Raw genomic sequence first — 27,719 nt, 5'->3', positions numbered from 1 at the left:
ATCCCCCAGTGCCACTTTATTTATGTGGGTACTCGTGGTACATTCTCTTACAATTAGAGGTATATTCCCCATTTAAAACAGATCAAGCTCTTTTTTTTTTTTTTCTATTTCCTTTTCCTGAAGAAATGAAATGGATGCTTTCTTAAGCTATAAGTGGAAATGCTTGTGAAGCACTTGCTGGTCTTTTAGAGAACAGACCTTCAGAAACACGCAGCTTCGAACTTAACAAAAACCTGCACCCCCTCGCCCCCATCTGTTAATGGATTGAAAGTCTTGTTATTTCTAGATTACAGCTCATTTTTGTAAGAGTCAGAATATTAAATGGCTGGCATTGCACTGATGATGATGTGTCTTTATTTCTTGATGTTCAGTATCTGATCAACTCTCCAACTTATTTCAATTGTGGACAAAGCAGAGATCTGTAAGTCAGGTCAAGGCTCTCATCTGTGTACATATTGAGTAGGTATATGAGAAAAGATGGAGGTAGAACATAAAATCTTGCAATATTGAGATTTGATAGTAGCTAATAATACTGATTTTTTTCTGAATAGGTGTAGGAAACACTTGTGTTGCTATAAGCAGCTATAGGAACTTTCAGATTCTGACTGTGAACTTACTAAATTGACATAGAGATGTCAAATACATGTTGGACCATGTAATAAGAGCATATTAATGAACGGGGCATCAGGAGGAACATAGGTATTTTAAAAAAAAATTGGAAAGCTTGTATCTTGTGAAGACAGCACTTGGACACTAAAAATGGCATCCTAATTGAAAAATTAAAAGCCAGAGTTAATATGAAGGAACTGGAGAACAGAAAGGCAAATATTTTACAGTAAGATTATAGGGTTAGCAAATGACATTGTATTTGAATGCATTGAGTTATAGATATTACATCCCAGCTCACTTCAATTTGTATAAAATGTTAACTATTTTCAGAAAAAAAATGGGCTTTGAGCCCTCTCTTGAACTTCTTTCAGATCGAATGTAAACTCTGAAGTTAAATTTCATGTTGCATTATAAAAGGGAAGTTTTTGTGTCTTTAAACTAGAAATGAAGGGAGCAGTAACTTGCCTGAACAGTGTGTTGGTCTGACTGGTCTCATGATCTGTTAGTAAAACTGTGGACTCTTGTGTAGACATAAAACCCAAACTTCATCTGTTGGGGCCAGTCTTGATAAGGCCTCGGATAGAAAACATTTATTAAAAAAGAAGTTTAGTCCATGATTTTCAGAACTTGCAAATACTTACAGGATAAAGCAAAGTATTTAGAATGAGGTGTGTGTAGGTCTGGATACTTGAAGCTATTGATGGATTTTTTTTTTTTTTTAATTTATTTTTTTTTCCTATCCTCCAAATGGATGTTTGGACTTCAGCATTGGCAGAGCAGCTATATATTCGGTGAAGAAAACATTATACCCCCCAGTTTTCTCAATCCTCTCCCTACCTTACTAATTCTTTTTTTTTTTTAAGTCATCACCATTTAAAATCTGAGAATATCGAGATACATCTATCCTTATGGATTATCTGGCACAAGGATTCATTTCCTCAGTGCTTAAAATTTTTAAAAACACTTTCTTCATAACTTGAACTCTTCTTTTTTTTTTTTTTTTTTTTTTTTTTTTTTTTTTTTTTTTTTGCTCTTGCCTTTTTCCAGACCCAACAGTAATAACAAAGATGCCTGGCCATCATTACAGAGTTCAAGTAAATCAGCCAACGGTTTAACAATGGAACACAGGAAAACGCCTCCTATATTAGAAAATGGCACAGACCCAGAACACATGACTCCAGATGGTGCAGACTCAGATTTCGGGTAATTGTGCTGCCTTTTATACTTCAGATAGCTTGCTTTCTCTCTCACTAATTGGTGTGGAGGGAATGATTTTCCAGACTCACTCTCTGGTGGGAGAGCTGGATTCAAATCCTGATCAGATCACAAAAAGCTGGGCTTAGCCTATCCCATGTCAAAAAGACTGATTGGCAGATTGTGCAGGAAAACCCTAATGTAAAGTTAGTAAGTAATGGCGCAGTTAAGGGCTGAGGGGAACTGAATAATCATGGGATCAACAGCTTATATAGCTGTGGCGGTCCCAGACACAGAGCTGAGCCCACCATTTCTATACAGAAGCTTCCACAAAGTAATGTGCTAGTTGCTATACATCAGGAGGCTTGTCACTTGGAAAAGCTTCAACAGAAGGAAGCTGAATGTTAGGGCTGAGTATCTGTCATCTCTTTACAGTGGTATGTTCCAGAAACACAACTGCGGAGATAAAAGGTTCCCTGATTATCACTCAGTAGCAGGAACAACAGGGTAGCAGATTCAACTGAGGCTTCTTTGAGCAGAGGAAGTAAAGATCTGCTTGCAATAGCTTCCTCATTGCTAACCAACATTTTTTCCTCTTTTGGTGCCCTCCTTGAGCATAACTGGGATCTTCTTCCATTGTAAGCATTATTTGCAGTTCTGATGGTAGTCTGTAGTCATGCCATTTTGTTTTTTTTGGGGGACCTCCTTAGGTAATATCTGTTGGGCTCATGCAGAGGTTGGATGGGAAAATAACAAGGTAAACCCTAATATTTAAAGAGGTGGTGTTGCTGATTAGGTAGCTGATCTTTGTTGATGCTAATGCATTAGTGTTGTGAGTGCTGTTGAAAGTGGTAACTGCTTGTTAGGCTTCATAGCTGTACCATTGAGATGTGATCAGAGATCCTATGGTTGCATCTCAGTACTGACATTCAGCCTCCTTATCTTTTCTCAAAAGAATGTACTAAAAGTAGGTAAAAATATTGTACCCAATAGATAATGGATCTTGTTTATTCCCAAGGGCTGGGAGCCTGTCTACAATGTAAGCGTCCTTAGGCAGGTTCCAGTGTATTAAACATTTTCAGCACTTAAATTGTCATTAAAAGTTGTCTTACACATAGCTTTTTAAACTGCAGCATCGTGACTTTCTGTAAGCAGCTTTGGGAAGATAATTTGGCTGGAACATAAACTTGACAGTCAAAATGATTGTATAGTGAAGTGTCTACAGCCAACTTTTGTGCTATAGGTACTCAGAAATTACTAACCCAAGGTGGTTTTTTCCAACTGCAAGTACTTTATTCATGCTGTTCAGCCACTGAGTAGAAAGTATTTCTAAATCTTCACTGGAGTAATGCTTGTTTGCAAGTATATTCCCCTGATTTTTCTTTTATAGTCATAAATACTTGAACTTCAGTTGTGTTTTTGAGATACTGACTTAATCAGTGTTCTTTTGCACAAAAATTGGATTACTCTTATACAGTTTCTTTAGAATGGGGAAGAATTAATTCTCCTGGGTTTTGACTCTAGTTATTCTGGGATGGGGAGAACAAATATGAAGGAAGCAATCTTATGAATTTTTGACCTTGATATGTGGCTCTGTGCAATATTTAAACTTTGCAGCAGCAAGGCATGGGTGTTTGATAACAAGGTGTAGCTAAAATCTGAAGTTGCACCCAGTTAAAATAATTACTGTATATGTATTTGCCTTATGCCTGTCATGCCTGTGGTTTGACTCCTATTCTGACCTCTTGATGGAACTGAAATTCCTGTTCTTACTTTTGGTCCTTGTTTGTAGGACTGGTGTTTTGGGTTTTGCAACCTGATGCTTGTGCATCTTCTCTTATAGGTAGATAAAAATTGAAAGTACCTTGAACTAACACAGTTTCATTAGTCTGGTGTTTAGTGTAATTGGGGCAACTCACTAATGTCTGTCAGAATCTTAAATCCTGAGATGTGCCATTTCAGCTGAGTCATGTTAATTCTCAGTGAATAGCTTTCTGAGGTGATTTTCTGCTGTATCTTATATTCTGTTTTCTTTGCAGTTTTTTATGCTATATCTTTTTCTGTGTTTTTCCCCTTCTGTCATCTCGAAACTCGGTTTTCTTACCTTGGAGCTAATTTCTGCTAGTTAAAGCTTGAAGTCTAGTGGGAAGCTTAACTTGCCACCAGGTCTAAATACTTAATTTAATCTTTAATCTTTCCCCAGATTTATTTAGGACTTGTGTGGGAACTGACAACTTAGGTATTTGGGAAACAAATCTGATCCAAATTTTCTCTCCAGTAGTAGCATAGATGGAACTGACTACTACTAAATGTTGCTATAGTACAGAACTCCTGTTTTTTGAATCATTTAGAGCTACTATAAATACATTTTAAACTTTCCTTTTGCTCCTTAACAGGGCAGTCAACAAGCAGAATGGAGAGTGGTGGGAAGAAGTATTACAGTTTATGGCAAATTAATGGAATGCTTATGACTAAATAAACTACTCATAAATAAGTGGACTTGTTTTTCTTCTCTGTTCCTCCTAATTAATTTTGCTTTGTCTTTATATTAAGGCTTTTCTATCAGTACAAAAGCAAATGTTGATTTTCATGTTGAATGCTTGAATATTCGTCTCAATGTCTCTTTCCCCTCCCACTTTTGCAGCCCTGTCGACAAACCTTCAGATTCCCTCAGTATAGGAAATGGTGACAGCTCCCAGCAGGTAAGATATAAAGATAAAATCTATGAAAATAAGAATTGAGTTTGAGGATTTGGTGCAACTTGCAGTTGGAGAAGCAAGTACTTTCTGAAGTGTATAATAATTTTAAACAAAACTAAAAAGTGCTACTGCTAAGTTGATTTTTATCTTTCACCTTGTACTGAGCTACATATTAACTAACCTAGTTGCAGCTGAAAGTTTTAAAGAATTTTTTCAACAGTATGAGTGAAGAATATTTTATATATAAACACTCATGTCCTAATTATTTCTCTTCCTCTCTTGCCTATAGATAACAAACAGTGACACACCTTCACCACCACCTGGTTTAACAAAACCAAATCCAGTCATACCCATCAGTTCATCTAATCACAGTGCACGGTCTCCTTTTGAAGGGGCTGTAACAGAATCACAGTCGCTCTTCTCTGACAACTTTCGGCACCCTAACCCCATTCCTAGTGGGCTTCCTCCATTCCCCAGCTCTCCACAGACTTCAAATGACTGGCCCACAGCACCAGAACCACAGAGCCTCTTCACATCAGGTATGTGCACAGCTTACATGGCTGGGTGTTGCTTGCTTTTGCAACTCATCTCAAACTGCGTGGAGCAAAAAACTCTAGGACTTGCTCTGTACTGTTTTGTGGGATTTTTTTTCCCCCCCTTCACTAATGATCAAAATTTGTCACTTAACTACAAATGAATTGCACTGATGTAAAGGCTTCTTCTAAAAGAAACATTAGTTTTCCAGCTGTGTGTCTAAATTATCAAAGTGCTTATTTTAGTTTTTCTTATGCATGTGCCCATTTAAGTATTAAGATGTGACATGTATGCTTAATGTTATAGGTGAGGGGAGAGTGGGGAAAATATACAGTGTCAGTGTAATAATCCATTACAATCTATAATTCTAAACATCAGAAGATATGCAGTGGAATTCAGAATTTTCTTTAGTATCTGAAGGTGCCCAATATTCCTCTTTCTGAAGTGAGACTATATACATTTGGAAGAGATAAAAATATATTTAAGTGTATCAACTGAAAGATACCTGTGCTTTCCAGGTACTTTCCTGTAGAATACCACTTCATATCAGTGAAACATCATCTAAGGTGTATTTATATAGTTTTGGGAATGGTTAATGGTATTTAAGACCTCACAAATTCTAAATCTGAGAGAGCTGTTAGAAAAATTGAACTGTCAGTAATAAATAGAATGTAAACAGTACTTTAGGACACAGTTTACTTGGTGATTAGTCGTCTTTTGATGTTTATCTGACTTCTGGGTGTCATAATCCTGTTTGTAAGCAATATTTATTACCAAGAAAATCACTTGCTGCTAAGGTACTGTATGTGCCAGTTTTGTGAGGATTAAGTAGCAGTGAGAGACAATTTCCAGGTAGTAGAGATCTTGTTTGTTTCATAATTAATATAAAATGTATGTTTTCTATTTCAATAAGAATACAAACTACAAGTTTTTGCCTGTCTAGCAACTCTTTATCTATTGTCATGGATGTTAGAGTGAACATACAAGTATAGATTTCTGTTCCGAGATACTGAGCTTACTTTTAACTACTTAAAGCAGCAACTAGTTTCCCTGCCAGCAGAGGGAGTCAGTGTTGTGAGTGATGCTACCTTGTGCTAGTTACCATCTTGTGTTACCACAGTTTTGAGGAAAAATACTGTGAAACTGGACCCAGCATTCACTGAACCTGAATAGGAAACTTAAGCAATATAATGAAATGAAGTAGTAATTGAAACTGCAGGCAAAGCCTGATAACCCTTTTTTGCAAACACTGCCTTTTGCAATATCTTGTAAAGCAGTTCCTTATTTCCTTTTGTTTTATCAAAGTGTCTACTCAAGAATTTGGCTTGTTTTTCTTAATGGTAGACAGCTGAGTGTTTGGGGTTTTTTTTTTTTTTGGTTGGTTTGGGTTTTTTTTAGCCACTACTCAGAGGATCCCCCTTTGAGGGGAAGCATCTCTCCACCTTTCATGTACAGCAGAGCTGAAACACAGCAGTAATACTGAAAGCAAAATACTGAACTACATAACAACCTTATTTAAAGTCTGCTTGGTCACACTTCAAGTAATTACATCAAATAATATGGGTGTAAGGAAGGTTCTAAGCAAGTGTTTGCTCTTTCTACTTGGTGCTATTACTGAAACTACTTATTTGACAAGGCTTCTCAGTAGTTCAGGAACAGAGCAATTCTGCAGTAAAAATACTATTTCTTACTTCTGCCACTTCACCTTAAGTGGAAATCGATGACAGCTCGATCTGAAAATGGCATTCTAAGCTGATGAATAAGGTGTCTTTGGGGAATGTGTAAAGTATTAGATTAAAGATAACTGGCAACATAGATTCAGATACACTGAGGCTGAAATTTTATATAGATAAATACTTACTAATTCTTGTTCTTAATCCTGTTCCTCTTGACAGAAACTATACCAGTATCCTCCTCCACAGACTGGCAAGCAGCTTTTGGGTTTGGTTCCTCCAAACAGCAAGAGGACGACCTAGGGTTTGACCCCTTTGACATCACCCGCAAAGCCTTAGCAGACCTGATTGAGAAGGAACTGTCAGTCCAAGACCAACCTTCCCTCTCGCCCACATCTCTTCAGAACCCTACCCCACACACTACAACTGCCAAAGGGCCAGGCTCTGGATTCCTGCATCCTGCTGCACCCACAAATGCCAACTCTCTCAGTAGCACCTTTCCAGTCATGCCACAGAGGTTTCCACAGTTTCAACAGCATCGAGCAGTTTACAACTCCTTCAGTTTTCCAGGCCAAGCAGCTCGCTATCCTTGGATGGCCTTCCCACGCAATAGCATCATGCACTTGAACCACACAGCAAATCCCACCTCAAATAGTAATTTCTTGGACTTGAATCTCCCACCACAACATAGCACAGGTCTGGGAGGGATCCCTATATCAGGTAGGTGAATCAAGACAGCCTTGAATATGACTTAATTCATGCTTTCAGCTTCTCTGAGCCAGGACAGGAAAAGGGGGAATAGCCAGTTACAAGTGGTAGAGTGGTATCTCTTGACTGTCATACTAAGTTTATGAGAAGAGGGAGGGAGGGATATTGTTTTAAATAACCCCTTTCCATTTTTAAAAAATTGTGTCTGGATGTTTAGCCTTGTAATATTGAGCTTTATAAGGAAGGTGGAGTATTCTGTGCCCGCTTAATTTTGTGCCAAAGGAGATTGATATTTTGGTTCTTCAGTCTTGCCAGACTGGCTTTCCTTAAGAGTAGGCCTTGGGAAGCGCATTGTGACTTCCTCGTCAACATGCAGGTGCTGACCAGAGTTCTTAAAATTGTGCAAAAGATTGTCATGATGGTAATTTGTGTCAGATGTCTTGGCTGGGTTGTTCCCTCTTGAGCATAACCAAATGGCTGCACAATAAAACATTCAGTGCTGTTCATTTCTCTACTTCAGATGGCCTTAATATTATGCTAATTTTTCACTGAATGGATGCTTGCAATGTGTGTAAGAGGATTCATCCTGATTGTGAGGGTTGTGATGTTGGGGGAAAATAAATGTGCAGTCAGGCCAGCTAACTGTAACAATAACTGTCTTGATTAAAATCTCTTCTGGAGTTTGAAGTACTTCCATGCTTCCAATCTAGCTTGGCCCAAACAGATTTTCCTTTCCTAACAGGGGAAAAAAATATGAGTATAATGAACTTTAGGTGGAAAGTCTCTGGAAGCTCTTTGTAGCCTTGAGATATAGAAGACTGCTTGAAATGTTGCCAGCGTTACTTTCTTTTCATGGTCCTGAGAAGTACTAGCCATAGCACATGAAAATGATCTAGAAAAAGTGACTGTGTGTTTTTGATGCTCTAGTACCAGAGCTACTTTTGGCTGTTATTTCCCTGTACTTTGTCCTCTTTGAAGACTTGTTGAAGCTACAGTGCTGCTGTAGGGTCCTTAGGCTGATTCATAGTATAAACACTTGGTCCAGACTACAAATGCAAATAGTTCAAAACTCTTTATACTGCCAGTGGCAGTTTTTAGACTAAAATGGCTGAGATGGAATCAAAAATGCAGCATACATAGCGCTGCAAATTGTGGATCACTTTCCCCTCAACTACATAGAATTTCCAGAAACAATGCAAGACATAAAGTTTCAACTTAACCACTCAGTTCTAAAAATTGCTAGTTCAAGGGGCCAGTAACAAGACTGTCTTGTGGACTACAGACACCTGAAAAGTCCTTTAGTGTTGAAAAAGATCTTTTTGTAGTACAGGTTGATTCTAGATTTGCAAAAGTGTTCTTTAAATAGCATTAATTTAATTGCCTTTGGCAGTTTGAAAGTAGACCTCTTTGTGTCACAGATCCTTGGTATAACTCCTGAAGAGCCAGTTATGTGGTGTGGTTGATGCAGAGCCTGTGCTGTGTATTTCCCCCATATGTTTTAAGGCAACAGAGTTGATATTTAAGTATATCCTTTTTTGTATGTGACTGCTAGAACCAATTAATCTCAAAATATTTTTGGCAGATACAGTGCTAAAAACAGAAAATAAACATCTGCTGTAGTCTCTAAGGAAAGTTCCTTTGAGCTGGTCTTAATCTCTTGTTATAGAAAACATTGTGAGTTGCCTGGCTGACAATTAGATAGCAGCAGTTGCTGCAGTGCAAACACTTCTCAGCTGATCTACGTGTTGGCTTTGATATATCTTCAAAAAAGAATCATTTGCACAAACAGGCTACTCTTCTTCTTGTCAGAAATCAGATGAAGTCTCAGTTCACGTTTTGTTTGATGGGTTATGGATTTCTATCGTTTATTTGGTATTTAGTGCCTAGGGTTTTCTTTAGTGATCTGCTTCAGAAGTACAAATAATTTGAAAGTCAGGAGATGCCCTCATACCTTTTTTCTATGTAAGTGTAGTGACTTTATTTGGTATTTAGTGCCTAGGGTTTTCTTTAGTGATCTGCTTCAGAAGTACAAATAATTTGAAAGTCAGGAGATGCCCTCATACCTTTTTTGTATGTAAGTGTAGTGACTTAATAGTTACCATTTTATTGATTATTCCGTCTTTCAAAATCCCTATCTAGTGTACAGGTGTCTCAATGAATTCCTTTTATATTCTTTTTGAAAGAATAAATCCTGTTCTTTATGCTTGCTTTTAATCTATCAGTAGGAGGTATGTAATTATAGAATTTTACTGGTTTCCTCATTTGATTTACAGATAGAGCTGTCTGGTGGGGTTGGAAGAGGAAAATGGTGTACAGAGAAATCATGTTGATGGGACTCTGTTACAGCACTTTATAACAGACTCTAGCTGACCTGCTAGAAAGGTGGTGTGTACCCTAATAGCTGTTCAGCAGTACGGAGAGATTAGTTGCAGTATACCTGAACCTCCTTTTTGTTAGCTCTCTTGTCAGTCTGTATTAGGGTGTTTTAGAAAATGTCATCAACTCAGCTGTTTCAGATGTAACAGCAAAATAAACCTAGTGCAGGTAAAACTTCATTCTGTCTTTTAGTAGGGACTCTCAACTGCTGTTGAAGTTGCGTGTTTCCAAATATCTTTGATTGCAACATTTTCCAGGACTAGAAATTCCAAAAGCAGATAATAGTGGACAAGTAATTAAAAACAAACAAAAACCCACAACTGACAACCACCAAAAAGCCCAACACACAAAGCAAGCACCACTCATTCTGTGTGTTTGCTCTATTTAATCAACCCTTTTCAACTTTTCTGTTTCATTTATGTGAAAACAAGCAGGTCTACAAACTTCTATAATATCATATGAAAATAGTATAATATTTTCTAGGCTTTCTAAACCCAATTTTAGTTGATTTTACCAGGTGTATTTGTGGTTTGGAAGCTTGTATGAAGAAAATGACATCTCTTAAGCTGCTGCTGCTTCTGCTTTAGGTGGGCATTAGTATTCACATGAATTCGAAATGCTGATATGTGACATATTTAAATGTAATGTTCTGAAGTTAACTTTTGTTTAGTTGAGAAGCAGAGCTGTTGTGCTGTACTCATAACCACACAGCTGCAGGTAGGGCTCTTTTGTGATGTGCATCAGATTTAAATGGAGGGACACAGGCACTACCTACCTTTTTTTTTTTTTTTAATCTTTCATTTAAAAATAATTTCTGAATGGAATTTAGTAGCCTGTTTCTCAGAGGAAGTAGTATTTATTGAACTCATTCTGCAGTTGCCAGTGATATGACACATGATTGAGTTCATAACTTTATTATACATATAGATACTTGAAATGTGTCATATTCATCATGCATACATTTGTCCCCAGCCCATATTTAAATGAACTTTCTGATTGACTGATTCCCAAACTAGCAGTTTCTTTCTCTCCCACAGTATGATTTTGCAAACCATCACAGATGTTACACATTCTCATTGTAAAGGACAATTTAGGCTTGTTGCTGTTCTCTGGCATGGGATGGATTAGATGATTTACTGTGTAGTTATAACTGTGTTACTGTGTTTCAGGAGAACCATGGATGGCATGATTGTTGCTAAAAGCAGTCTTACTCCAGGTTGTAGGCAAGCTATCCTAAGAATATAGGACAGTGGCTGTCCTTATTCTGCAGATAATGCCAAAGGAAAGATCCACTGACAGCAGTGTGGGTGGGTGCTTTTATTTTTATATTACTTTAGGATAACAGGAAACTCTTTGTAATTTGATAGCTAATACGCTGTCATCTTTGCTACCCTACTGCCTGGTACTGTGTTTTAAAATAGTAGGTATAGTATTGAATCATAGAGTAAAGCAGGTCTCAGATTAACAGTGTGTTTTGAGACAGGTGCTTATAAAATGAGGGTCATGCATATTAATAGTGGAAAGATAGGTTAAATTGTGTTTTCTTGAGCTTACTGAATGGTTGATTGTTATTGATTTTATTACATAGAAGAAGTATAAGAACAAATTTACACCATTAAAAGTATGAGGAAAAAGTTGTAAATTTTTAGTCTGCCTTTCCTGTCAGTTCTATGCAAGATGAAATACTTGACATTTTCAAAGACTGGCTGTTATTTCATTTCTTAATTTCATAATTATCCTGAACATAATTCCAAATGAGAACTTAATTGTAAGAACTTATCAATTCAATAATAATAATGAGATAGTTTGAAAGTTGAACTCTTCCAAGACTAATGCTACAAAATACTGTGTGTATATTCTTCCTATATAAATCATTGAAACCCTTTGAGTTGGTAGGATCCACAAGTATCATCAAGTCCAACTTCTGACTCTGCACAGGGTAGCTTAAAAATTAAAACGTAGATCTCAGAGCGTTGTCCAAATGCTTATTGAACACAGCAATTTATGTATATTGTACATGTATCAGAGATCTAAGAGGAAATAGTCAAGTGGACACAGAGGCAGACAGGAAGCATGAAAAATTAAATCCTGCGTAGGGTAGAGGAAGAAGAAAGTTTTACTTGTTGTTCATGAAGATAACATCTGTAAAATCAATCAAATTATTTTAGCCATGAAGCCCATTGATGTGGGGATTGTAGTAGATTTCTGTGCGCTGTTCCTGAAACTTCAAAACAGGGGGCTTGTTGTAGGTCTTTGTAGTTAAAATATAATTGACAAATCAAAAACTGTTGTCTCAAGACCTATTTGTTTTGATGTTGTGGCTTCTATCTCTTGAATATGCACAGTCTAATTGATGGGATTATGTGTATTTAAAGATGAGATTGAGACAATAAATAGGTAGACAGTTATATTAAGTTTGGGTGCCATCCAGCAATGATTTTAGTAGCATTTTTGCATTCTTTATCGAGACACTGAGTATGCAGGCATGTTTTTGAGCCTTGCCTACATTTTAGTTTTTGTGAAGCAACAACTGGTAGCAGGGAGGGCAAAGCAATTAAGGTTATATTAAGAAGGTCCAAGTTCTTCACACTTGAGTCCTGAGCTCTTACATATTGAAACAACTTACGGTGTTGCATCTTCTCCCACTTTCAATTTTCTGATCTCTGTGCCCCCAGCTATTGAACTAGTCTTGAACATCGAATTGCCCAGTGCTACCTTTTGGACAACATTTTAGTAAAACAAGCAAAGATCCATACATGTTTGCTATGATCATCTTGTTTAAGACTTTATTTGGACCACAGCGAAAGGTGAGATATCAGAATTAGCACTGACGTGTTTTGCCTTTAATACTAAGAGTCCTTATCTATCTTAGTATTTTCTTAAAACATAAGAAATGTGTGCCCCAAATGGAAATGAGGTTATTTGACCTTTGTCCTTTTGACTTTGTCTCTTCGGGTTGATCCTTAATAGTTGATTCTGTTTACTGAACAAAGGAAAACACAGCTTGTTTTACACAGAGTCATAGAACCCCAAAAATTGAAATCAGAGCATAGTAGCTAGCACTTTTCTGTGATCTTAGGATAATTTACTGTGGGGTTTTGGGGGGTTCTGCTTCTGCTACTGTATTTGGTTTGTGTGGCAATGTTTTGGTAGCAGCAGGTGCTACAGGGGTGGCTTCTGTGAGAAGATTCCAGAAGCTTCCCCATGTCTGACAGAGTCAATGCCAGCTGGCTCCCAGATGGACCTGCCATTGGCCAAGGCTGTGAGCAATGGTGATAGCACCTCTGGAATAACATAGTTAAGAAGGGGGAAAAAAAAACTGCTGTGGAAACGGCATTGGAGAGAAGAGTGTGAATATGTGAGAGAAACAGCCCTGCAGACACCAAGGTCAGTGCAGAAGGAGCAGCAGGAGGTGCTCCAGGTGCTGGAGCAGAGATTCCCCTGCAGCCTGTGGTGCAGACCATGGTGAGCCCAACTGTTCCCCTGCAGCCCATGGAGGTCCATGGTGGAGCAGATACCCACCTGCAGCCTGTGGAGGACCCCACACTGGAGCAGGTGAATGCCCAAAGGATGCTGTGACCCTGTGGGAAGCTTGTGCTGGAGCAGGTTCCTGGCAGGACCTCTGGAGAGAGAGGAGCCCATGCTGGAGCAGATTTGTTCTCAGGGTTTGCGGCCTTGCACTCTGGAGCAGTCTGTTTCTGAGGGACTGCACCCCATGCAAGAGACCCATGCTGGAGCAGTTTGTGAAGAACTGTGGCCCGTAGGAAGGATCCATGTTGGGGAAGTTCATGGAGGACTGTCCCTGGTGGAAGGGACCCCATGCTGGAGCAGGGCAAGAGTGTGAGGAGTTGTACCCTGAGGAGGAAGGAGTGGCAGAGACGATGAGTGATGAACTGACCGTAACCCTTGTTCCGTGACACTCCCTGTGCTGCTCAGGGGAAGGAGAGAGAGAAAAAAAATCAGGAGTAAAGTTAAGCCTAGGAAGAAGGGAGGGGTGGGGGGAAGGTGCTTTTGAGATTTGATTTTATTTCTCATTATCCTACACTGATGTGATTGGTAATATATTAGTTTTTCCAAGTCTAGTCTGTTTTGCCCATGTCAGCAATTTCTGAGTGATCTCATGTCCTTATCTTGACCCACAAGCCTTTTGTTATATTTTCTCTCCCCTGTCCAGGTGAGGAGGGGAGTGACAGAGTGGCTTTGGTGGGCCCCTCCATCTAGCCATGGTCAAGCCACCACAACTACTATGCCTTATTAAGAGAGGGTCTGACCCATGTGGTATGGCTGTTGAATTCAGCATGTTGTGAAACTTAATTCTCCAAATGCTGTGTGCAAAATGCATTTAATCCCATACTGTAGCAATAGTCAATATGAGTTAAGCCCTGCTCACGTCCCTTTATTTGGATGCAGTAGTTAAAAGAGCATTGCTACACTTTTTCATCTTGACCTGACAATATGTGAAAGGTTTAATGCTGGTTTTAAGTATTGATGGCCTTACTTTTAACAGTAAGAGATTCATTAGTCAATTATTTTTTTTTCCTAATCATGTAAAGAAGACTCCTTGCTCACTTGATGGTCTTCCTTGATGTTTGGCTTCCCAACTGCAGCTGGACAGAAAGAGTGGCAACTGAGCATCACCTTTTCTGTGGCTACCTGTAGCTGAAGTCTTTCTCTGATTAGGTATAAAAATGGAAAATAGGAAATCTGGCAAAAATCTTGGCTGATACAACTATTAGTTTTAGGTGCTGTGTGTGGCGCCTCTAAAGGCCCGTATCTTTCCGGAGTGCAGAAAGTGGATGTGTTACCCTCACATTGAGGTCAATCCTTATTTGAAAATAAAGGCCTGAATACTGCTCTGAAATCATGAAATGAAAAGTACTGTTTGTAAATTACTCTCACCGTTGCATAGACCCTGTGTGTCCTGTTTTCCTCATCAAAGATGACTGTTTTTAGTGCAGCCTTTGCCACTGAATATTTTGTTCTTCTCAGTCCTTATGCTCATTGCATCCCATTTCTTTCCATGGAGGTTCTTGGGCCTCTGTCCCCTCTTCTTTAGGAGGTGCTTTGTGTATCACTCACCCCTGAAATTCATTCTCCTTTTATTTCCAATCGTAACTAATTTTCTGTTTCACTGGTGAAGACGTGAAGTGTTCAGCACAATATGGAACAAATTCAATTTGAAAATAAAGTTTTGGCTTGCTTGCTTCTGTCACATTGGAGCTCTTGGTGGTTTTATTTTTGTTTTGTTTTCTAATGCACCTTGGGTGTTGCTGCTAGGTTTAAAATAAAGTAAATGGAATTGGGATTTTGGAGTAATTTATAAAATATTAAATCAGTGTCAAGATTGAAGTCACACTGTTTGAAATCTGCTGTGGATATCCCTTGTCCTACTTCTGGTGTCTTGTCCCTTAACTCCATACACTTTCTACATTTATTATTAATGCCTGTCTGCCTTAGTGTAATTTTGCCACAATCTCTGAGAGAACTTCATCCACAGCACCTGTCCTTCATGTCCTGCTACTTCTCCATCTGTTCCAAAATCTCATCTCATACACCCACCCTTCTCTCCCCGTGCTTTTTGAGTGCAAATATTGCAACTGTTTTTGAAACCCTGTGGTATTTTTTCTTATGATTATTTGGGACAGTATCTCCTATACAAAGCTCTATATATAAATATCTGTACCCTTATTTCTGGGAGCTTGGTCTGGAGCTCTTATGAATGTTTAAAAATCTTTGATTGTAAGATTATTAGGGATGGCAATGAAGGGCAGACATCCTACCTTTGTGAGTAGTAAGATGCCTATTTTTAAACGTGTAATTTTATTTTGAAAGAAGAAAGTGTGACAAAAAATATAAAGGAAAAAAGTGTAAAAAAAAAAAACCCAAACAAACAAACTTCTAACTCTTCTTGGCTGCAATACAGTGGAGGAATGGCTAATCACATTAACACTGCTAGACCTGAAACAAATGCAGTGTTGGCTGAAATAGGTGGCCTGAGTGGCTGACCCAGTTTGCAGGCTGGACCATCAGTCCTTACAGCTTTTTTGGGTAACTCTTCCCCAGAAACAAGGTAACAAGCACATGGGAGGTATTTCACATCAAATTTCCAGTCTGCTCATATCTGTAGTACTGTCACCAAATGAGCTTCAGGGGCACTACCCGCTGGGCTGTTGCCTGTGTTTTAGGTTGGAGGGCTGTATTTATTGCTTATAGAACAAGAACTTTTCCCTTCCTCATTAGGGCTGGTTCACCAATAGTTATGAAGGGTGTTTCCTTTCACGGGTAACCTGCGAGATCTCGGGAGGGCTCTGCAGTAGTTCAGAGGCAGCTCTGTGGGCTGGCGTAGCATCTGTCTCCCTCCTCTGGCTAGCAGATGCTTCTCCTCAAGCTGCTGTGTTCCCTCGGATGCTTTTTCCAAAATACAGACTGGCACTTCAAAACATACAGTTAACTGCTAGCATGAGTTAAAACATGTAATTTACCTGGTGATGTTAAAAACCTGGTGTTTTCCCTTTAAAGACTGGAAATTGGTACACTTGGCAGTGCCACCATTTAGGAGCAGTGTCTAACAAAAGGCACAGACCTGAAACTTCGGCTTCTTCTGGGTGAGGTCCATCTCACAAAATATCAATTACGACTGAATTTTTGCAAAAAACACAGACAGTTCATAGGCTTTCTGCTTAAACGCATTTTTAAATGCACCAACTTGAAAGGTCAAACATAAGCTTTTTAAGAATTGTACTGGGAGAGGAGTGTAAATGAAATATCCTAAGGGGGTAACAGCAATTAAAACAGCAGCTTTACAAAATGTTTCTCTCCTCCCAGTGATACCAAACCTGATCTTTTCCCTCCTTTGCTATCTCATGGTTCCTTCCACATCATAACCTCAGTTGAACTTAAGCTTGTTCCCAAAGATATTCATTTTCAAAAAAAACAAAAGCATTAAAAAAAGTGGGTCACCTTTATTGGAATACAGCATTTAGTAATCAGAATTCATTTACTGTCATGGAAGGTTTGTTTTTCTTCTCAGCTTTCCTGGAGTTTATCTAATCTTCCCACAAAATGATTGAAGTATCTAATCAAATGTGGAAAAATTAAAAACTAATTTATCATTTCTCAGTACACTGAATGCATATTCTAATGACTTTGTCAGAGGATTGGTTGGGTACACCCTGGAATCCAGAACCTGACTAGATAGGCTCTTGGTAATTGTTGATACATCTCTGAAGAGTTCATTTTTCTTCGCCAGTTCTAGTTATTGTGTTGATTGTGGGGCAAATTCCATATGTTTTGCTTTTATTTATGCATATATATGCATGTCCCAGGAATACACTTTTGGATTTTCATTTTAGGTCAAAGCCTTTTTTATTGACAGGCAGGGTAATGTGGTGAGATTGAACCCTGATGCAGGAACGAAGGGTAAGCAGCAGGGATACTCAAGTTAAGATGAACTTTGTTTTCTCAGCCAAATGGAATTGCATGTGTTTCTGGGCTTTTTAATCAAACTGTTCTATACGTAGGATTCAGGTATCCATTTCCTTTGTTTCAGTATCTGAACAGTCTTTGTGTGCTCAGTTTAGGTTTATGTTAATATTGAAGATAATCGGTGGTGAGAACTGGATATTTTCTGTGGGATCCTTCTCTGGATGGGAAGTGTCTTGTTAGCTCTCACAAAAAAAAAAAGGTTATTTATTGACTAAGGTGGAAGCATTACAGTACATATTGTCTTCTTTGTGTGCAGTACAGTGTATTCCAACTTGATTGAGGTCCTGCACTTGACCACAATACATTTTTTTTGCAATAAACGATTAAAAAGTAATAAAAAATGGTGTGATACTGTGGAGACATCTGATATGAAGTCAGGCATGTTTTTCAAAGCCAGTTAGGATCTTAATTTGAAATTTACTTCTAGCTTAAAATTGGCTGAAATTGGCTGCTATAACTATGTATTAGATTTGGTCTCTTGAGCCATGGTAAGTGTAAGTCAATCACAAGAACTCTCCAGAATACTTAATGTAAAATTGCTTTTCTCAAACCTAATAAAATTCTGATACCGTACATACAAGCAAATATGAATCTTCCTATTGAATATCTAAGATGAGCTGTTGCCTCAGTGATGTTGTAAAAGGGATTTCCTCTGAAAATAAATTTTCTGAGTCTTTATGCTTATTTAGCCACAGAAAGTATAGAAGTTACATTGTCAGATCTTCAGCAAAAAGGCAAGCTATTTAGAAAAACAAATGTTCTTATTTGAAGAGCATACTTTAGAATTTGATATATTCCTCTTCTACTTGACAGCTTGACTTACTGGCATGTTAAGTTGCACTTGAATTATTTTAAACTGAAAAAGAGTGGCTTGTTCGTGTGGCTATCTTTTTAATTTGATACACGTAGAATTAATATAACCATAGAAAGTGATGTGAAATCAAGATAAAAGCTGATTTACTTGCATTATTTTGAAGTGGAGGGCGAACTGGTGTCTCTTGACTACTGAAGCCAGTATTTTAGGTGTGTGTATATGTACACAGAGGGGTGTGTATATGTATGTATATTTTGTTTCTCTGGCTCTTAGAGCTCATGGCCATAAGATTTTCATTTGAAATCCACGCTGTGGAATGACACTTAGAAAGCTGTTTTCATGGGCCACCAAGTTGCTGCCAGTGTGTAGAGAACATCAGTGAGGCTTTTAAATGTTCCCTTCAAGCAGCTTCGTCTTCTTGTGCTCCTGTCATTTGATGTCACTCCAATACAAAATTGCTACTTGTATTCCTCATGGGCAGCACTGCTGTTTAAATGTGGACAGATTCAATCTTCTTTAATCTGCCGGTGACGTTCTCAGCCCTCCTTGAATGGGTGAAACTACATTGTTTAATTTCAGCATTGTGAGATTCCTAGAAATCGTAGATACACAGAATCAATGAAGTCTGAGAGTGAAATCCTTCAGACCATAACGATTTAAGTGGGATTTTACTCATGGTGTTAAAAATTCCATGAGCAAACAAGCTTATTATTCATATTGAAGTGACACGGGTACAGTTTTTATCAGAACTGTTTTGTTGCTGGTTAGGTATATAAGCTTTGGGAGAAAGGCTTTTTGAGTTTATCTAATGTGATGGGCATCATTTAATTTTATGATGTGGCAAATAGTCCTTTCCTTCTCTTTCCCCCTCAGAATGAAATATTGGACAACTTTTTTGAAAAACAGGAATACCCATAGTGGAAAGTCATTTTTCAGATGAAAATAGAGAAGGCCTGGTCACTTCTCAGAATAGGGTAATGGGCTGTTTCACAGAAAGCACAGACTGTCTGTGAATATGGTTGCACAAAGCACAGGCTGGGACTAAGAGGGATGTTGCTGCAAAGCATCTGCTTCTCTGGTGGCCCTATTTGTTTCTAATAGAGCTGAAAGACTCCTGGTAAACTCTTCCTGGTGGGATTCCACAGGGGTCTTCTTACAAGCAGGTCATTGTGATAACCATTCTATTACCAAATACACCTTGATAGTCTCTTTGCTGCTTTTGTTGCTACTCTGTGCAGTCAGGTATGTGACATTGCTAGTAAGTTTGTTTTTTCTCTCATACGATGGTTTTCCTCTGAATTGCTGAATTTATTTTGCTTATTTGAAGCTTTTCTGTAGCACTGTTGTGTGCCTTGGCCACACACATGGCATACTGATGGGTTGTATTTTTTTTAAAGAAAGAATTGCAACCTAGGTTTGCAGGACTGCTTGCTTTTCAGCAGGACTATAATATTTAGGACTCTTGCCATAAAGATGTTTAATGGTTTTACACAATTAATACCAAATCAGGCTCTTGTAATAACTTGTAATGTAATTTTGGCAAAGAACTACACTTGCTTTACATCTACTTAATGTGATGGTCTTGTGAGCTTTGCTCTCAGTCTATTTAAGCAGGTACTGTGTGAATTTTGGTATTGATTTGATCATAGACTTGTATCAGAATTGGGGCAATAATTTGGAATGGTCCAGTCTCTGTAGGACATTCATTTTAGTGGGCTTGTCTGCCTCCAAGTAAACAGTAAGACATGCTGTCCCATTACCCTCAATATAAAAGATCAAGCGTGCCAACATCACAAAGGCGGTGCAGGCAGATCTGAAACACCTTTGGGTCTACATTGTGGTGTCATTTGTTGGAATTATGAAGTCACAGAGCAGCCTGTGCCAATACAACCGATGCTTGTGCAAATATCTTCTAAAGTATTGATTACGTACAACAGAACAGTGTTTCTGGGTCGGCCATCATCCTCTTTGCCCTTCCTCCCCCAAACACAGGCTGCTTTGCCTGATGTGAAGGAATAATGTTAAGGCGTTGCGGGTAGAGGATGTTGAAGTAACACCACCAGATTGTCTGGTACAATGTCATGATGGAGCAATAACTTCATTTAGAAATCCATTAAATGACCAGTTTTTATACAGATGAATGTTCCGTCTTCTCAATCATATTTTATTTTAAGCTAACTGTAAGCATTTTTTATTTAAATTGGGTGGACAAGCTAAGTTTCTGATTAAGCTTTTTTTCCTTCCCTTTGCTCACTTTAATAGAGTGGTTGACTTTGAAAATTTTTGTTCATACATAAAAGTGCTTCTTTTTCTTGTTGACATACTGCCTTAGACACATGAAAAAGTTCAGTGCTAGAACTGTGGGATCTGTTCACCTCTGGAAACACAAGTTTCCACCAGGCCAGATAGCGTTATGAAATGTACACCAAGGGAAGACTGCAGTTCAGGATGTGTGTTTTTCATGTGAATAGTGGTGCTTTCAATGGGGAAAGGCTGGAGCATGGGGGGAGGAATCACCAGTTTATCTTGATGTGTAAAAATCTTTTAATTCCTATCAATTGGGTTTTAACTTGTTTTCTTCTATGTTTTCCCACTGTCTGTGGATATACTACTTAAAATTAGGATGAGGCTATGGAAGGAGACAGAGTTCCCACTACTTGAGAGAGGGAGAGCGTGTTGTGTTGGTTCTCACATTCCTGGGTTACGACATCCAACTGAGAATTCTGCTAGCTTGTAAGAAAATTACTTCCTCGGCCAATTAAGTTTAGAAGTAAGGCAAGGTAATAGGCAAATGCCCTTTTTAATAGATCTGTATTAACTGAGAGCTAACCTTTTCTCATTTTTAACTGTGGTACTGACTTCAAGGTGAAACATAATTAACAAAAAGAACAAAACAGCTGAGGGGTGAGTAGTAATTTCTTCTGAAGATACTTATATTCTTCAGGGGATGGAAGTAACTCCTGCTTCTGGGGTGGAGTTACATTTTCACTTAGCCTTTGGTTTAAAACTTGTCAGACTCCAGCACAGACATGCTGATTTAATTGGTTTGGGTATCACCGTGTGGAGCCTGGAGATTGCTCATGTACTGGGTTACATCAGGACTTAATTCTGACTGGGTGTTTTAGCTGTCATAGCCAGTAGCTGAGGCCTCTGAGGGCAGTGCAGGTAGTGCTGCAGAACATGGTTTTCTCTATTTATCCCATCTGCTTTCTTCTTCCCCTCTGCTCTGCCCTGGTGAGACCACACCTGGAATATTGTGTCCAGTTCTGGGCCCCTCAGTTTCAGAAGGACAGGGAACTGCTGGAGAGGGTCCAGCGCAGGGCAACAAAGATGCTGAAGGGAGTGGAGCATCTCCCCCTTATGAGGAAAGGCTGAGAGAGCTGGGGCTCTTGAGCTTGGAGAAGAGGAGACTGAGGGGTGACCTCATTTATGTTTACAAACATATAAAGGGAGAGCGTCATGAGGATGGAGCCAGGCTCTTCTCGGTGACAAGCAGTGATAGGACAAGGGGTAATGGGTTCAAACTGGAACACAAGAGGTTCCACTTAAATTTGAGAAGGAACTTCTTCTCAGTGAGGGTAACAGAGCACTGGAACAGGCTGCCCAGAGAGGCTGTGCAGTCTCCTTCTCTGGAGACATTCAAAACCCGCCTGGACGCCTTCCTGTGTAACCTCATCTAGGTGTTCCTGCTCTGGCAGGGGGATTGCACTAGATGATCTTTGAGGTCCCTTCCAATCCCTAACATTCTGTGATTCTGTGATTTTAATCCCTTAACAAATCCCATATTACAAGAATAATTTGTTTGCAGCATTTCTCCTCAGAGGCTGGCAATCTGACAAAGCTATGAAACTTTGGTTGTTTGGGCTGGTGTAGTGGTTTTGTTTGTTTGGTTTTGTGTGTGTTTTTTTTTTTTTTTCTTTGGTTTTGTGTTTTTTAAACTCTCTGCATTTATTGGCCAAGTTGGAAAACCCTGTTAGAGACACCCAAGTAATGTGGTGCTTCCTTTTTCTTTGCTATCAGAGGGCAATGTTTTTGCCTTTTGGCCCCACAAACCCAGCTGTCTGGAAAGGACAGTAAGTTTTTTGGATTTGTCACTTCTGTACCCAGGAGCACAAGATTTTAATAAATAAACTTCCTTATTGCTAGCAAATAATGCAGGTATTATAGATACTGAATCGTGTTAGGCCTTTCATCTCTACTGTGATTCCAAGTGAATTTTGTACTGATAGTTGAGATAAAGGACAGTCCTCCTCAATTTCTCCTTTCTTTTGTTCCATGTTAGAATAACACAGCAGCGGTGCTCTATGGCTGCCTTACAGGTTGTCTCCTCACCAAACAGTGCCAGCCTTTTCCATTCTGTGAAAATCTTGTATCTCAACTGCTTGCTGTGTTTCTGGACTCCCATGTATGCTGTATTATGTCTCTTTTAAAATGGAGAATAACATCACAAAAGCATGTGTATTTTATTAGTCACCACATCTTGCTGGCTCTGTCTTCATTAGACTTCCTCAATGACATGTTGTGGGTGTGTAGGTTGCTACACGTTTATTTTCATGCACATGAGCTTTGAGAGCACATTGGGGGTCAGTAACGTCCATGATTAAGATCATAATGAGCTTACAGGTCCCCAGCTCGCAGGCACTGCGATAAGTTTGTTCGCTAATGCATGGTCATAGTCAGCATCTTGTGTTTGCTTTTTGCCCTGTAGTAGCAGCAAGTAATTAAACAGCTGCATTTCTTTGCACAAGCTGTTGGAAGCAGCGGTGAGAAAATGAAGCGGAAACTGATGGTGTTCAATGCAGAATCTTTTGCCCAGTTATTTTGGTGATGGTGAGCTGGCTACTCTTGTTCCAAAAAATGAATTTAGAACTTGTCTCAAATAGGCTATGGATGTTCATCAGAGTTGTGAGAAAATGTCTATTAAGGATATTTCTGACTATTACTTTTTAAAACTTTGATTCATTTAACCCCAGGATCATGTAACTAGATTTTTTTTTTTTAAGTAGAAGTTTTTTATAGTTTTGAATGAAAAATGTATTGTACCAAACTCTTTAAAGCTATTTATTGTGTGCATTAGGACTGCAAATAAAGAAGTAGGAGCTCTGGAAGGAACAGGAAGTAGATTTGATTTACAGTAGGAGAAATGAAGTAGAAGTGAAAGCTGGTTGTATGCTCTATGACTTGATGCTAAATGAACACAGAACAAATCACAGATAAGCCTGATTCTTGTTGGGTCTTTTTTTTACCCAAAGTGACTTGCACAGCAGGCCCTGTAGAGCACATTGCTGTGCACAGTGTGTGAATACAGTCACACTCATGTCTGAAGATGGGGTTGCTTCTGTGTGCTGAGCTGCTAAGAAAAAGCTCATCTTAAGTTGCTTGAGGCAGAGCTGCAGTTCTGTGATTGCTATTTTTTTTTTCCTCTTGTAGCTCCTAAAATTTTAATCTTTAGATGTAACAAGATGCATGTTGTAATGGACAGGCTTTTTGGTTTACATCCACTACCTGATTTTTAAGCTGTTTTTTCTTTGCTTATGGGAATGCTTAGGATTTGTCTGTCGTCCCCATGGAGGTACCTCAAGGTGTAACCTCTGAGGAGCGATTCCCCAGCCCCAGACAGTGAGTGGGCTTCACAGCAGTTGACTGTAAACCTCCCAGAGTCTGTGGTCAAATGTATTCTGCAAACTTGCCTGGGCACAGAGGATGATCTTTCCTAGTACACTTTGTCTGTGCTGCTATCCATGTGCAGGCTCCATGCACAGCATCAGTCTGTCTGGCTGTGGACGTTCTTGGTGTCAGCTGCCATCTTGCTACATAGGGATGTTAATGTGTACAGATGGATGCTTGTGTTAAACCAGCTGCATTAGGTTAGAAATGAATGCTTTGCTCCAACAGTCATCGTAGGCAAAGCGGGTATAGTAGATTTGCATAGTAATTTGTTTTGGAGTTCAGTTGGTGACGTGGACTGAGGTGTGACTTGCTGTGATTTGTGATTGAAGTTGCTTGCTGTAATTCTGTACAGAAGCAGAATCTTATTCTAAAAAAGCTCTGGCCAGAGGAAGGGAAGTTCTGCATGAAAGCACAGGATTTCAATAACTTGGTTTGTTGTTTGGTTGTTTTGGTTTTTGTTGGTTTTTTTTTCCTCCCCTCCGGTTACAAAAAGGTAATTGCTTGAGCCATCAGTTCTTTCTGAGCATTCAGCTTTACAAAAATGGCCGAGGCGGGTTTTGATAGCAAGTGAAGCTGCTTTCTTCATTCTCCAACACACAGAGTTGTAAGTTAGTGATATTCTCTAACTGTACGGAAAGACTTAAGTCTCTTCCGTTGCTGATGAAGTAGCAGCGTTATGTAAGTATATCACTGTAACACTTGTGATTGACATTAAGGTCCTTTCTTCAATTAGGACAGCCAGAGATGGTTAAAAAAATGTATGCCAGGTTTTTGTCAAAAAGAGTGTACTGGCAATGTTACTACCCAACATTTTATTTTCAAATATATTATGACTTTCTGTATCAGATGTTAAATACTAGGAAGCTTGTGTCCTGTTTGTTTTGATTTGAGATACCTAAAGCAGGAAGTGGATTGTAGAACCTGATAGTCTATTCTAGACAGCATGGTGTAACATTTATATTCAGGGTTCATTTTCTGTAGTGCCAATAGCCACATTATCCTGTTGTCCTTTTTCAATACATGCCCTGAAACATTTAGGCAAATAGCTGAGACTTGACTGTTTTGGTGTCCAGCTGGTTTGCTTCTAACCAAAGTTCTGAGGATGTTGCTGTCGGGAATTATTCCAAAAGGTCTCTAAAGAATTTTCGCTACTATTCTTCAACTGCAAGAGGAAATTGCCCTCCCTCCAACTTCATGAGAACCTAATTACCATTTCCTTCCGAAGAACATCTGTAGGGCTGTGAATGAGCAAGCTGTAACAAAACAAAAAACTTCTGTGATATTCCTCCGCCTCCTTGGTTCCTCATGTTCGGTTTCTATTGCAAAGCCCTACCTAGCCTTTCTTCATTTTAATATACTACAAAGAAAACAACCCTTTCGAGCCTGCTGCCCATTAATAATGCAGCCGAATTGGGTTATCTAGGTTACAACAGAGGTATTCTCATAAAGGATCTGGTAGGTTTTCCCCTATTAGTAATAGGGGAAATAGCCACTGTGCCCATTATTATTCAAGCCTCTGAACTGAAAAAAAATGGGGAAATATGAATTGGGGGAGGAGTTAAATCTTTCTCCCACTCCCTTACATTTGGTTTAAAACCTGCCAGTCCCTCTGAGTAATTCATCAATCATATAAACATTGACCCTAGTTTTTTGATAGCGAAAGTATTAAATGCTTAGCTTAAAAAGTAAAAACAAAATCCCGTACCCCACCAAAGAAAGACATCTGTTTCTAACTTCAGCTTTTTATTTTTTTATCTTTCATTTTTTTTGTTGGTAAATCTCCTAGACAACAGCAGTTCTGTAGAGAGTTTAAATATGAAGGAATGGCAGGACGGGCTAAGGGCACTTCTACCGAACATTAACATCAACTTTGGTGGACTGCCCAATGCTTCTTCCCCCTCCAACGCCAACCACAGTGTACCAACGTCCAACACTGCCACCACCGACAGCCTGAATTGGGACAGCCCTGGCAGCTGGATGGACCCCGCAATCATCACAGGTAACTGTTTCTCACTCCTTCAAGCTCTGCTGGCAAACCAACAAATGGGTATTTGGCACAAACTGATTTACACCTGGAAAAGAAAGAAAAAAAAAAAAAAAAAGTCAGTATGCGGTGGTCTCTTCCAGCTTCCATCCACAAAACCTCGAGGGTCCAGGAATTTTTGTGGAACCGCTAGGTGTAACAAAGCGTCACTCAGGCCTTTGCAATGCATGCCCAGGACCTTTGCAGGCAGTCAGGTGGATCAGTGCTTATCTCTAGGGTCAACCTAGGTGTCCCTTCTGCTGGGTGGCATGTCCGGTATGTGCGCTGCTGGTCCTGAGGCACTGAAGGCATTCACTGGACTTTGTTATTTAAAAAGGGACGTACTCCACTTGTTTATAAAGCTCTCTTTTATAAGGCTGTCTGGTTGTGTTTCCCTGATAGGGAGGCTGAAGCATGATTTAAGTAGGCAGAGGAAGAGTAGTGTACTAGTAGTTCGGTGTTGTAAGGTCAAGTTAACAGGGCTGCACTCTTGCACAGGATGTTTGATAGCAAAATGTGTGTTTTATGAAGAAGTGCTCTGAGGGGGAACTTTTTCCTATCTGGATTTAATGTTAAATGTTTTGCGGGCAGGGTAACTATTTATAATAATGTAAAATGCATTATCTGTGCAAACTAATCATGTTTTCTCACTGTTGCTTTCTGTAAGGTTAAATTGACCTCCTTTGTGCTCAGCTTACTGCTTCTGCTCTGACTTGCCTGTATCCCTGTTTTTGTTTGTTCTTCTCTTCATAGGTATCCCAGCATCCACAGGAAACAGTTTAGACACCCTTCAAGATGACAATCCTCCACATTGGCTAAAATCTCTTCAGGCCCTTACAGAGGTGGACGGCCCCAGTGCAGCACCGTCACAGACGCACCACAGTAACCCCTTCGGCACACAGATCCCTCTGCACAGAGCCAGCTGGAATCCCTACTCTCCTCCTTCAAACCCTGCCAGCTTCCATTCCCCACCTCCAGGCTTTCAGACAGCCTTCAGACCCCCCAGTAAAACCCCCACAGATCTACTACAGAGCTCAGCGCTGGATCGTCATTAGGAAAGGAGGAAAAATTTAAAAAATAAAAAATAAAGAAAACCCAAAACGTTAGAAATGCAGGAAGTGTCCCACCCTGACTCCTCCCCATGCCCACCTACTGTTCCCTGTCATATCTTTCTTTCTGAAGAATCCAGTTCCTGATCAAACCTCCCCCCCAAATGCAATGCCATCACAGGGTCATGACCGTATCTTTTCGTTAAGTTTCTGCTGAGCCAGTGTTTGAAATGCACTGTTCGAAATATCTTCTGACCATTCTAAGGAAAAAAAAAAAAGAGAGAGAGAGAAATCAAAATGCAGTCTCAATGCTTAAGGAGAATATTACTGTCTTATGTCTTTTGCACATGAGTATTTCTGCCTAGTGGGAAAGAGTCAGTCTGCAGCAGGGGAAAAATGCAATGCAGAATCAAATGCAGAAACATGAAAAACGTATTTAATTTAAATGAAGTTACTGAATACATGGGGCAAGCAGTGGCCTGGCATTTATTTTGCATTCAGTGTGGCACTACACAGGGAAATTGCTACGTTTCTTCTTTTTTTTTTTTTGAGAAGGGGATTTTATTGTGTCAGAGTTTGACATGAAGTGTGTTGGAAGACAAAACACTTATAGCTAAGAGTAACCAGCATGTTGCTAAAGAGTGGTTTAAAGAGGGGAGAACAAGATTTTTCTTTAATTTTGGCTTTAGATTTAAAGTAAACTTTAATGTTTTAAAAGTATTCACAGATTTAATACCTAGCATATACATAATATAATTAGCAGCTGAAACACGAGTGATATTTACTTCAGTCTTTCTGTCTCCTCTGTCAGTCTCTCTTTCTTTTTTTTTTTTTTTTTTTTACAAAAAAACAAAGATTCACCTGATTAGGGCACTCTGGGATAGC

General features: G+C 39.2%; 1 protein-coding gene across 8 annotated transcripts in view; it reads left to right on the top strand.

Annotated features, from left to right (window-relative positions):
• The window catches only part of CNOT4 (CCR4-NOT transcription complex subunit 4), a 110,381-nt gene that overhangs the window by 54,333 nt on the left and 28,329 nt on the right, over positions 1-27,719 (top strand). For 4 of the 8 annotated variants that reach the window (XM_082059437.1, XM_082059438.1, XM_082059443.1 and 1 more), the window contains 6 exons: positions 1,657-1,812; positions 4,448-4,505; positions 4,792-5,041; positions 6,932-7,429; positions 25,549-25,761; positions 26,539-27,132. In XM_082059437.1, the coding sequence (XP_081915563.1) occupies positions 1,657-1,812; positions 4,448-4,505; positions 4,792-5,041; positions 6,932-7,429; positions 25,549-25,761; positions 26,539-26,840 (1,477 nt within the window). In that variant the 3' untranslated portion in view covers positions 26,841-27,132. Of the gene's footprint in view, positions 1-1,656; positions 1,813-4,447; positions 4,506-4,791; positions 5,042-6,931; positions 7,430-25,548; positions 25,762-26,538; positions 27,133-27,719 lie in introns of those variants that run through there. The other 4 variants (XM_082059439.1, XM_082059441.1, XM_082059444.1 and 1 more) reach the window with 4 other exon arrangements.

Source organism: Streptopelia decaocto, assembly GCF_964273445.1.
Source record: "Streptopelia decaocto genome assembly, chromosome: 1".
NCBI lineage: Eukaryota > Metazoa > Chordata > Aves > Columbiformes > Columbidae > Streptopelia > Streptopelia decaocto.
The sequence above is the reverse complement of the archived record's forward strand: the minus strand, read 5'-3'. Positions and strand labels throughout refer to the sequence as shown.